We start from the raw sequence: 13,116 nt of genomic DNA, 5'->3' as shown, positions 1-13,116 counted from the left end.
TCCCAAACCTTTGATTGAGCCCATTGGAGACCTTCCCTTGATACTTCTTACCTGGAAGATTGTGTTTCTGGTAGCTATTACCTCTGCTTGTTGAATTTCATAATGTGCATCTCAGTCTTGTGAAGAGCCAATTCTGGTACTATACCTTAAGGTGATACTTTCTTAAAGTGGGAGTAAACTCCCTTGCATGATTTTTACCTTCAGGTAAGCCTATAATAAGGCTTACCTATAGGTACGGTAAATATCTCCTAAATGTGCACTGTTTAGAGATATTTACTCAGATGCAGCCCATGACAGCATGCGCTCTGAAGGAGTGGCATGCCCATGCTGTTCAGAGCCTGGGGCCCGTAAACGGAGGCTCCTGCGCACGAGTGACATCGTTGCGGCTCTGGCCACTCACACAGCCGAAGTCCCCAAACCCAGAAAAAAGACCGGGTGAAGATTGAAGCAACTTCAGCAGTGACCGTGCACTGCTGGGAGGGCTTCCTTCGAAGGTAAGTTTCACATGTGCTAGTATGCAATGCATACTAGCACATTATGACCTTGCCTTGCAGGTTTTTTAATAATTAAAAAAAAAGTGGCAATTTACTACAGCTTTAAACCATCTTTCTTTACCTAAGGTGGTTTTGGCTTTCCATTTCACCCAGGACATTGTTTCCTTCCTTTTTGTCCTTCACCTCGGTTGGGGATATGGTGCTCCAGACTTTAGATTTCCCTCTTTTTAATTCCTGAGGGCCCTAAAAAGGGTTAAGCGGGTTAAGTCTACTCTTTCCTGTTGGATATATCCGCTGATCTCTCAGCCTTATGGTTTAAGAAGGGATTCCCCCCCCCCCCCCCCCCCATTTTCAGGTGTCGGCTCATTTTACCATGTCCTGGGCCTTTCCACCATCAAGCCACTGTAATTCTCAGTTTACAACGTGGATATTAGAGCTGCTCAGGATGCTTCTTTGCGTTGCAGTGTTTGGAGGGCTGCTACATGAGTTTTTGTTTCCTTTGGTTGGCTTCTTGTTTGATGCTTGTTGCCCTCTCCTCATTTTGAGTGATTTGGGGCATACCTGATGTAACAATTACTGACGCTGTTCCCTGTGTCCCTGATTGTATACTAAAGAAAATTGTTTGGTGTTTTTACTTGCCCGTAAAAGCCATTTCTTGGAGTACATCATGGAACAGATATCCCTCTCCTGTTTTTGGTTTATGGCTTGTCCCAAAACTGAAGCCTTTCTGGCAAGGGAGGGGTTAGCCTGGGCCAGCACTTCTTTTCATTGACTTGCCAGTGTCCAATCGCCTGTAGGTGGCGCATACCCCAATGTAAGGATTATTGGAGCTATCTCGTGCTGTACTGTTATAGGGAAAAAAAAAAAAAAAATTAAGTCATAAATGTGTTTTTTTTTTTTTTTTTTTTTTTTAAAGCCATAGGTTTGCCTTAAGCTGGCCACATGTTACATCTGCTTTATGTGCAATTTCCATGAAATTTGCCAACAACTATGTAGTGCGAGGGCTTGTCTAAATAATTCACTCCATTGATGGTTAATTTGTTATGCCCTTGCACTTTATAGATGTTGGCAAAATCTACAGGAGATTGTAAATGCTTGAAGCAAACTTTAGGCAGCGCATTGAGATTCTTTTTGTTCTTCAAACACGAACATTACAGTATTTGATCTGTATATTTTCCCTTTCAATGTCACCTTTCTCCTTCTAAGACTTTGTAAGACTCCATGCTGAGAGGAGGAGCTCTTATTACATCAGCAGGTCCACTATATGCTTTAAATTCTGCTGGCATTAGTGTTCTCCTTAGGGTTATTTTGCTGGGCCCTCCATTCAGCTGTCTTAGCATCTGACCAGCAAAAAAGCCCAGCACTACATGCTTTACAGTCATGGTCTTCTGACTCGCCTGGATTAGCTGGATGGTTGGAAAGGGGTGGGAGACTAGTAAACTCCAATTCCCTTCTGTATTAAATGAACCTGAGCATGCAAGCTCCAAAGCCTCATGCACTTATGTGTTTTTGCAGCCGCTTTTAGAAGAGTCAGACATATTTTGTTTTTTTGCAGCTTCAAAATGCCCCTCCGTGTTATCTTATGGCCCCATGCACACACACACGTTTTGCAGCTGTAAGTGGCATAGGCGTTTTCGAGCTTCAAAAAAACCCCAGGGCCAGTGTGTTCTGAGGAACAGTGTTAGAGCTGTAAACACGTCTGACGCTGCTAAAGGCCGCTTAATGTTGCTTATACAGTGTTAAGCCACGTTGTACATTTTTTATTTGTTTTTGTATGTGAAAATCAATGGTTTCCTATGGGAGCCCATTGATTTGAATGGAAGTCACCTCCAAGTCGGATCAGGATGATCCGACTTGTGGTGCAACTTGCACTCTGAGGATCTTGAGGGGGAACTCCACGCCAAAAATGTGAAAAATAGAAAAAAAGACGTGGGCCCCCTCCCCCCCACCACAGGTTCCAAACCCCTTTAGGTGAGCACCACACAAAAAATAAAAGGCGTGGGGGTCTCCCCCAAAATCCATACCAGACCCTTATCCGAGCATGCAGCCCGGCAGGTCAGGAAAGGGGAGGAGACGAGCAAGCGGCCCCATCCCCTCCTTGACCATACCAGGCCACACGCTCTCAACATGGGTGGGTGCTTTTGAGCAGGGGGGCTCTGCACCCCCCACCCCAAAGCACCTTGTCCTCATGTTGATGAGGACAAGGGCCTCTTCCCGACAACCCTGGCCGGTGGTTGTGAGGGTCTGCGGGCAGGGGGATTTTCGAAATCGAGATGCCCCCTGTAACAAAAGGGCCTCTCAGATCCCGGACCCCCTCTCTATGTGAAGAAGTATGGGGTACAATGTACCTCTACCCATTCACCCCAAAAAAGACAGTATACTGTAAATAATGACGAGGCGGTTTTAAGAAGTCCTTTTTAAAAATCTCCCTCTGGTCTTCTTTCTCCAGTCTTCTTCCTCCGGTCCTCCTCCGAAGTCTCCTGTGATTATGCCGGCTCCGCTCTTTGCAGCTTCTTATATAGCCATGAGGGAGTGGCCAACCGGTGACATCACCCGCAGACCCCACCCCTTGTGTTGTCACGCATCGTCAGATGACAACATAAGGGGGCGGGGTCTGCGGGTGACTTTACCGGGTGGCCAGGCCGCCATGGCCATATAAGAAGCTGCAAAGAGCGGAGCCGGCATAATCATGTGAGATATCGTCGGAGGAGGACTGGAGAAAGAAGACCAGAGAGAGAAGATTGGAGGAAGATTTTTAATAAATGACTTCTCAAAACCGTCTCTTGTCATTATTTACACTACACTGCCTTTTTTGGGGTGAATAGGTAGGGGTACAATGTACCCCATACTCATTCCCATAAGGAGGGGAGCCCGGGATTTGGGGGCCCCCCTTGTTACGGGGGGGCGTCCAGATTCAGATAAGCCCCCTGCCCGCAGACCCCCACATCCACCCCCCCAAGGTTGTCAGGAAGAGGCCCTTGTCCTCCAACAAGGGGACAAAGTGCTTTGGGGTGGCAGGTGCAGAGCCCCCCCTGCTCCAGAGCACCCCCCCCCATGTTGAGGGCGTGTGGCCTGGTATTGGCCAGGAGGGGGTGGGCCCGCTTGCTCGTGCCCTGACCTTTCGGGCGGCATGGTCGGATAAGGGTCTGGTATGGATTTGAGGGGGGATGCCTTTTTTTTTTGCATGGGGCTCCCCCCAAAATCCATACCAGACCCAAAGGGCCTGGTTTGGAACCTGTGGGGGAACCCCACCGTGTTTTTTTTTTTTTTTTTTTTCCTTCACATTTTGCATTTTGGCATGGAGTTCCCCCTCAAGATCCTCAGAGCGCATGTCTCACCACAAGTCTGATCGATCATCCTGTTTCAACTTGGATGCGGCCTGTATTCAAATCAATGGGCTGAAAGCCGTATCAAAGACAGCTCATAGGCAACAATTGATTTTGAATGGAGGCAGAAAAAGCGAACGTGGCCAAACGTGCATTAACGCCAATAGAAAAAGCTTCTAAAAGCACCTTTTTACAGCTGCTTTTTCCTGGTGTTAGCAGTGGCTCATTTTTTCTAACATCCTGTGTGCATGAGGCCTAAGAACTTCCAAGTTCAGGACTTAGAACTGCAGTTGCGCATTCTGAAAACCCTCCTTACTCTCAGATGCACAAATATTGTGTTTAAAAACCACACATGTTAAATGTTAAACCAAACAAGTGAAATTGAAATAGTGTTGCATGAAGTTAACATTCCATGAATCCCGCTCTGTGTCCGTGAAATCTCAAACAATCCGTGTATTTATTTTTAGTGAATCAACCCCAATCGTTTCAAGATAATTAGTCTATGTGCACCAGTGCTCCTCCACCTCCTGTGCTGCCTCTTCCTAGCAATTGAGACCCCCAACTTATAGATGCTCATAAGCATTTCAAAGATCTCAGGATTTTGTAGCACGGATCACAGGCAGAGATATATTAAGAGATATTCATCAGCTAAATGAAGGACTGCACCAATCACTTCCTCTTGACACCAAATGTCAAAAGCTCATAGGAGAGAGGACAATCTCAATAGTGAAATAGCGCAGTTTATTTAAAATAAATAAATATTTTTACAGATTTACTCACAAAAAGCGCTTTGTTTCTGGATTTATGTATTAGGGTAAATACCACTGCTAGTACCGGCTCCAGCTGGCGGGTGACATTATCATAGGCTCCCCCTCAATGTAAGTTTCCTCAGAAAAGGACGTTCTCAAGGGGATAGGCTGAGTGTGCTGACAAAGATCTCCTTTAAATACAATCTTAAGCCTGTAAATGATGACTCCAAATTCATGTTTCTGCTTCACATTAAAACCTTTAAAAACCTTTCCCAATTTGCCTAGCTATTACTAAAAAGGCTCGCATGCAGTAAGTCCATAAAAATTCTTACCAAAAACAACTAATATTCTTTCCCTTAGGTTCTGTTCTCCCCCTATTGGATAAAAATAGATACCACTAGCTCCAAAAACTTGAATAGGAGACGACATTTAACATTATATGTAATTCATCTTAGGAAATATTGAGATAAAATTATAATGCAATATATTAAAATAATTGTATATGTATATATTCGAGGACTATAAAAAGAAAAAGCTTTCTTAAACATGAACGGTTATTAATGAATCTATTCAAGTCCCAATCAACATTTGATACATAAGGGGATATAAGACTTGAAGTCACAAATCCATTGTTTTTAGCCTGAAAACATGGTTTTATTCACCCCCAATTCAGTGTGATTCTAATGTATCAATCCCAATTACAACCAAACAAGAGGGATCCTTATGTTGTAACGCATCGTGTTTTGAAAGGCTATTTCTTAGGAAACCCTTGTTGATGTTGGTTATATGACCCCTAACTCTAGTTTGTAAAGCACATGTGGTCCTCCCCACATATTATTTGCCCGCATTGGGCACCTAAGCAGATAGAGATAGACCACGTGTTGTGGTGCATGTAATACAATTTTTTTGTAACTTCCAATGTGAATGTTTGTTTTTAGTTTTTCAGAAATTCCTCTCCATACATCTACATACTATACATTTTTTTTACAGGGAAAAAAAAGCCCTTCGAATCCCCAAACATGTTTAATTTCAGAGGTACATCTACTACATTAGGGGCAATATAATGTGGTATGCTTTGGGATTTCCTATGGATAATAGGAGGTCTATCAAGCAATTTCTTTTCAAAAATTTGATCACGTTTAGGATATTCCAATGTTTATTAAGTACTTATTCACCAGATAATCTTGGTTAGAATAGGTGGTGGAAAAAGCCCATTGATATTATTCTGTTGGTTCTCAGTTTTATCCTGTAACAAAGTTATTTCTATCAATTTCTTTATTTAATACACTTAGTACCCCTTCGCAATAAATCTTTAACATATTAGCTTTTTTGAAAAATGTAGTTCCTTTTTAATGCACATGAACTGCCCTTTGGCTATACTCAACAACCAGATAGGGTGATGACAACTACTGGTCGTTATGTAACCATTTTTGTTTGATTGAAAAACATTTTTGTACACAAGGTATTCTCTTCAAAGATAGTGAGATCTAGAAAACTAATTTCATTAGCTCTCACCTCATAAGTCCACTTAATTCCTAAAGAATTGTTATTAAGGACTCTGAATAAGTGCGCAGATTCCTTGAATCCACTCCAAACCACATGGGCATCATCAATTAATCGTTTCCAGATTAAGATCGCCCACTATTATGAATAGCACTCTCCTGCCAGTGGGCCATAAACAAGTTGGCCACACTGGGAGCAAACTTGTCACCCCCTGTCTTTTGTAAGTAGCAGTGTATGTTATGCCAAAAATAATTATGATCTAAACATAATTTTAAGAGCTCAACATTTTTCTCTGCATAATGTACCATCCTTCTCCAGATATTCTACTGCTTTTTTGACTTTATCATGTTGGATAATAGTGTACAATGATGACACATCCGCAGTCACCAACAAACATTTATTATCACAAGTTTATCCGACACCTTGAGAGTGTCTTCAGTATCCTTCAGATAGGCTGGTGTACACTATTAAGAACCAGCCTCTGAAGGAAGCAATCTGTGTACTTCTCTGCTCTAGACTTTAGGGAATCAATCCCACTAATTATAGGGCGGGGCCCGGTGGATGTTCAAGAGATTTATGAATCTTAGGAAGGCAATAAATCACCGACATTCTTAGTGCAGAGGTAACTAAATACTGTCTTTTCTTTAGATGGAATGCCTTCCTTTTATGCTTTTTGAACCAAACAATGCTTTTTGAATCAACAACAGAAATTAAACATCTTTGGGAATTTGAAGGGATTTTTTCCATGTAAAAAAAAAAAAAAAATGTATTGTATGCAGATGAATAGTTTTGGGGGGGGGGGGGGGGAATTGCTGTAAAACGAAAACACTCACATCGTAAGTTAAAGAAAAAAATCGTATGGCATCACTTAAGCTACAGTATCACACGTGGTCTATCTGCTTTTGTGCTCATGCAGAAAACAATATGTGAGGAGGACCACGTGGACTTTACAAACTAGATTTATGCTGGCCATACACTATACGAAAAATCGACCGAAATTCGGTCATTTGGACAGTTTGTTCGTTTTTCGGCCAGTTAATGGGTACAAATCGGTGATTTGTTGTGGTGTTCTTGAGCCAAAAAAACTAAGGAAAAGTTTGGAAATTTTCTGCCAAATGAACGATGAATTGAAAGGTTAATGTGTTTCTTGTCCAAACTGTTTGCACTAGTTAAATGTGAAAAATGAACAAAAAACTGATTCATTTATGTCCATTGAACAATTTATCGGTCATTTGCACTATCATTTGCTCTCATGGACGAGTGCTCATTTTTCAAAAATGAGTTTGAACGATTTTTTGTATAGTGTATGGCCAGCATTAGAGAACATATAACAAACGTCAAAAAGGGGTTTTCCAGGACATAGTCTTTCAAAACACTATACATTAAGACAAAACAAGGATTCCTCTAGTTTGGTTGTAATTGAGATTGATAAATTTGCATCACATTGGAGGAGGAGAAATACAACGCAAGGTCTTCCAGGCTAGAAACTAAATGTATTTTTGACCTCACGTTTTGTATGCCTTATGGATTAAATGTTAATTGGGACTTTAATAGTTTCATTAATACCCGTTAGTTTGTTTTCTTTTTATAGTCGTCTAGTATATACATATACAATAATTTTATTAATTTCCTTTTAATTTCATCTCAATATTTCCTAAGATAAATTATATACACTGCTCAAAAAAATTAAAGGAACACTTTGAAAACACATCAGATCTCAATTGGGAAAAAATATGCTGGATATCTATACTGTTATGGACTGGGTAATGTGCTAGGAACAAAAGTATGCCGCATTGTTTGATGTAAATAAAAAATTATCAACCTACAGAGGGCTGAATTCAAAGACACCCCGAAAATCAAAGTGAAAAAAAAAATGATGCAGCAGGCTAGTCCATTTTGCTGAAACTTCATTGCAGCAGCTCAAAATGGTACCTAGTAGATTGTATGGCCCCTGCATGCATGTATGCATGCCTGACAACATCAGGGCATGCTCTTAATGAGAAAACGGATGGTATCCTGGGGTATTTTCTTCCAGATCTGGACAAGGACATCATGGAGCTCCTGAACAGACTGGGGTGCAACCTGGCAGTGCCGCATGGACCAAAACATAATGTCCCAGAGTTGTTCTATTGGATTTAGGTCAGGCGAGTGTGGGGGTCATTCAATGGTATCAATACCTTCATCCTCCAAGAACTACCTGCATACTCGGCACATGAGGCCGGGAATTGTGCACTAGGAGGAACCCAGGACCCACAGCGCCAGTGTAGGGTCTGAATGCATCTAAGGATTTCATCCCGATACTTAATGGCAGTCAGGGTGCAATTGTCTAGCCTGTAGAGATCTGTGCGTCTCTCCATGGATATGCTTCCCCCAGACGATCACGGACCCGCCACCAAACCAGTCATGCTGAACAATGTTACAGGCAGCATAACATTTTCCACTGCCTCCCCAGGCCCTTCCATGTCTGTCGCATGTGCTCAGGGGAAATCTGCTCTCATCTGTGTAAAGCACAGAGCGCCTGTGGCGGACCTGCCAGTTCTGGTGTTCAGTGGCGAATGCCAATCAAGCTCCACAGTGCTGGGCAGTGAGCACGGGGTCCACTAAAGGACGTTGGGCCCTCAGGCCACCCTCATGAAAGTGAACTGTTTCTGATTGTTTGGTCGGACATTCACACCAATGGCCTGCTGGTGGTCATTTTGTAGTGCTCTGGCATTGCTCATCCTGTTCCTCCTTGCACAAAGAAGCAGATTCTGGGCCTGCTGATGGGTTAAGGACCTTCTATTGCCCTGTCAAGCTCTCCTAGTGTAACTGCCTGTCTCCTGGAATCTCCTCCATGCTCTTGAAACTGGTGGGAGACGCAGCAAACCTTCTGGCAATGGCACGTATTGATGTGCCATCCTGGAGGATTTGGACTGCCTGTGCAACCTCTATAGGGTCCAGGTATTGCCTCATGCTACCAGTAGTGACAATGACCCTAGCCAAATGCGAAACTAGTGAAAAACAGTCATAAGAGGAGTAGGGGGAAAAAAATATCAGTGGCTTCCACCTATAAAACCATTCCTGTTTTGGAGGTTGTCTCGTTGCCCGTTTAGTGCACCTGTTATATTAGCACCAAAGCAGCTGAAACTGATTAACAACCCCCTCTGCTTCTTAACTGACCAGATCAATATCTCAGGAGTTTACTTTGATTTGATTCTACACTATTGGTAACGCTCAATAAAAATGATTTGAAACCTTAATTTTTTTTTTTTTTTTTTTTGTATGTTTAGGCAGTGGCTTCCAAAGTCAAAAATGGTTCCTCTTGGGATAGAAGAAACCATTGACAAATTGAAGATGATGGAAGGGCGTAACTCGAGTATTCGGAAGGCTGTCAGAGTTGCTTATGACCGTGCTTTAAACCATTTAAGCAGAGTTCAAGGAGAATCCGTTAGTGACTTTAGCGATATTGACTGATGAAGGTGCTACTGAGACACACCATGCCTCATGTACTCTTAAGCTTTATCTCTGACCTCTTCCTCTGAAAGAATGTACTGAAAATACAATTCCTAATCTCTGAAAGGTGAAGATATTGTTTTGTAAAGGAGCACAAAGCTATTGCTGCCCCTTGGATGACTTTTTACTTTATAGTTGATTGGAGGAGCTTCCACTAAAGCATTCTGTTTATAGTGTTCATAATATGTACATAATTGTATATTGGGAAACACTTAACTTATTCTCACTTTGACGTAGTAATTCCTACCAGGTGAACCCCTGTTGAAACAGTTTTTTATTTGCTCTAAAATTAGATGTATAATTGTAATTTTTTAAGTTTAAAAAGGGTTGAGCCTTAGCACCACTTTACATAATGACAAAATGTTTTGTAAGACTTCGCTAGATTGGAAAATAGCTATGTTTAAAATATATTTAATGTACTGCTACCTAGCTTATCCATTTTTCATATTTTGACTACTGTAATTAAATATTTTAAATTATGTAATTACCATTGCAAAGAGGTACAATGTGCTATTACATGTAAACTCTTCTATTTTACCAGGACATTGGGAGAATCTATTGGCCTTAAGTTCTTAAAGCTAGAAAACATCACTCATTTGCTTCCTTATAGAGGGTTTTTTTATTGGTTGAAAAGTGAAGCCCTGCCTTTTAGTAGCAGTGAGCAGTCTCTCCCTAATACAAATATTACTAAAGGTATTTGCTTCTAAAATCTGCAAGGAATGGCTGAAGAATAACCAACATTATAATTTCAATAATGTATGAAACAAATGACTCTCCAGTGTAAACTACATTGTATCATATGGTTGCGATAATTTGCACACAGTTGAAGCACTGCATGATGAGTAATGCACAATTGATTGCCACTATATGCTGCACCATAAGAAACTATTATTTCCACCTGTTAGTAATCTGATATCAATCTTCAGCAATCCGTCACTGGCTCCTTAAGTAGTATGATTTTGAGCTACCATAAATTGTCTGTTTAACTTGGATTATAACAGCAGGATTCTTGCCCTTCCCTAATTCACATTTGCACAGTGATCAAAATCATGTTACCAAAGTATAAACCTATCTAAAAGCTCGGGCTTCATTGTTTTACCTGGAATGGCACTGCAGGTTTAGATAAACTTTTAATGGGATGAATATTTGGGATGCAATGTCAGGCACAAATTTTTGAAAATGATAGTTCTTTAAATTCTAAATTGAAATTCCCTCAATCTCTGACCTGAAAAGAATTTACTGAACAAGAGTCATAGCTCTTTGTTGTAAGCTTGTTCAGGTCATTGATTTAGATGGTATTGATACCACAGGCGGCCAGGCAACAAGCATCTTAGAAAGTGTTTGACAGCTTACAAAAATTCCTTAAAATCTGAAACTAAAGTACTGGTGGTGTAGCAGATCATGTTAACAGTTCACTTTACATTTGGAGTGCAAAACCCCTTTAGAGCTCCCACATAGAAGAATTTCCATATAAATAAAAAAAAAAAAAAAATATTTTTTTTTTTTTTTTAAGAAACCATATGTGTTTGTGGTGTCATAAGATGCAGTCTGCTAAAAAGTATTTCCAAAAATCACAGAACCTGTTCAAGCTGTATTATCACGTTCAAAATTGTTGCACTCAACTGCAGCCCAAAGTTTTGTGTTTTTTTTTTTTTTTTCCCCTTATGCTCCCTTTATTTTTAAGACCTTTTTCCATGTTTTAAATATTTTTAATATTTTTGAAATAAGGGTGTTTTTTGGCACATTGTTCCCTTTAAAGATCCCACTACCTTTATCCAATAGATTTTATTTTTTTTATAAGCATAAATATATATAAATTTAATTATATATGTGCCTGGATTGTTTTTGTTTAAAATTTTAATTTGCTTTAAACTAAGAATTTAATTTTGTCAATGTATTAACATGTATTTTATATTGCAGGCACATAAATATGTCAACATGGTTTCAAGGAATATGCATCAAAATCTGTTAAAGAATAAAAAATGCCTTTTCTCCTTTTTTTTTTTTTAAATGGAAATGGGTTTAGGTAACCTGTTATAATTTAGCAAAGCTTGGTAGCAATAGAACCTTTGGATACATTTTGTATGGTACATGTGATGTATATAGAATTAGTACTTTATTTTTATTTCTAAGACCTAAAGCATTATGTTAGGGACATATATGTATGATGGGTTTCCAAAGCTGCATTTTTATATTAAAATAAAAAAAAGTCAGGATTTTGATGTACTTGTGCATCCTGGTGCATTTATTAGTTGTGTATAAGCACTATTTTTCTCATGATTTAACTTGAGAACAAAAAAAGTGTTTGCCAAGAACATTGGTTTAACAGTTGCTTTTTCAAAACTAAAAGCAGTCACTTGTCCCCCCGCTGTTTATATTAGAAAAGACCTGTCTCCTTTTTTCAGAAAAGCTGCAATGAGAGAATGTATTTCTCTATCGCTCATTGACAGACGTAGTCTTCTTGATTCTCAAGAGCTGGGTTATGTTGTCTCCGCAGGAGTAGGACTAGGCAGAATGACAAAACGTTCTGGCTCCACCCTAGGGGCAGTCCCTGAGGGTATATCCTCCCTCTCTCTGCTACAGGGAATCAGTTTTTTTCTGTCTAGTCAGGAGTAAGGACCTAAGTTCCTTGCTGGGATCTTTTGGTCCTGGCAAGACTTTTTTTTTTCTTTTAAGAAAAAGACATTTTTTAGGTAGTTTTCTCCAGTGTTTTTTTCCTGTGAGATCTTCAAGCAAAAATGCCGGACTGGGCGACACTTGTGGTCACCCCAGCCGGCCTACGAGCGCGCGCAGACCATGGCATTGCGCTTGGTCGGCCGCGACATATTCAAGTAAGTATGCGGGGCCGGGCGACGGGCTGGATGTTGAGATCCAGTGGTCACCCCGGTTTCTGCCTAAGAGCGCGTGCAGACCAGTGCGCTGAGTCGGCCGCGACGGAGTCCCAGTAAAGGGACTGACTTTGCGAGTTAAAAGCTCGCTTGGACGCCAGGAACCAGAGAGTCGAGGCGTCCACAAACCCCCACCCCGGTGGAGAGGGTATTGTGAAGAGAGGGTGCCTGTCGGTTCGGTATGGTGAGTAAACGTTCCCTTTTTTCCTCATTATGAGGCAGTATATATTATGGGCCCCTCCATATATGGTCAGTATATATCTGATACTTACAAGTCCCCCTTGTAATACAGCATGTGTTTGTGGGAAGTGGACTTGGTTCAAGAGTTAACACTCTACCCAGCAGACTGTAACATTACAGCAGACTTAGGAGGTATAATCCTACCTTATGTGCAGTGTATCTGTAGATCCATATGTCACCTCTTAGCAGAGTGCAGGTGGATGTGCTGGGAAGACGATATCGGCGGTCCGCCGCCATTTTGCCGTAGACCGAATGCATGTATGTCCTCAGGTCACGCCGGCCGCCATGTTTTTGGAGTCTTATGTCTCTTCTATGGGGGCGGCCATGTTTTGTGAGCCCAGCTACCTCGTGGAGGGCTGGGAACGCCGGAAGGCGTACACAGGGCAGGGCGCAAGAAAGCGACCCCCGCCTAAGCCCTTATTAT

General features: G+C 41.2%; 1 protein-coding gene across 4 annotated transcripts in view; it reads left to right on the top strand.

Annotated features, from left to right (window-relative positions):
- Positions 1–10,170, top strand: part of BRD1 (bromodomain containing 1) — a 145,352-nt gene extending 135,182 nt beyond the window's left edge. For all 4 annotated transcript variants that reach the window (XM_082254448.1, XM_082254447.1, XM_082254446.1 and 1 more), the window contains one exon: positions 9,342–10,170. In XM_082254448.1, coding sequence (XP_082110574.1) covers positions 9,342–9,525 — 184 coding nt within the window. In that variant the 3' untranslated portion in view covers positions 9,526–10,170. The remainder of the gene's footprint in view (positions 1–9,341) is intronic.
- Positions 10,171–13,116: the final 2,946 nt, after the last annotated feature.

This window comes from Pelophylax lessonae, assembly GCF_965119305.1.
Source record: "Pelophylax lessonae genome assembly, chromosome: 4".
NCBI classification, from domain to species: domain Eukaryota; kingdom Metazoa; phylum Chordata; class Amphibia; order Anura; family Ranidae; genus Pelophylax; species Pelophylax lessonae.
This window is presented reverse-complemented; position numbering and strand designations above follow the sequence as displayed.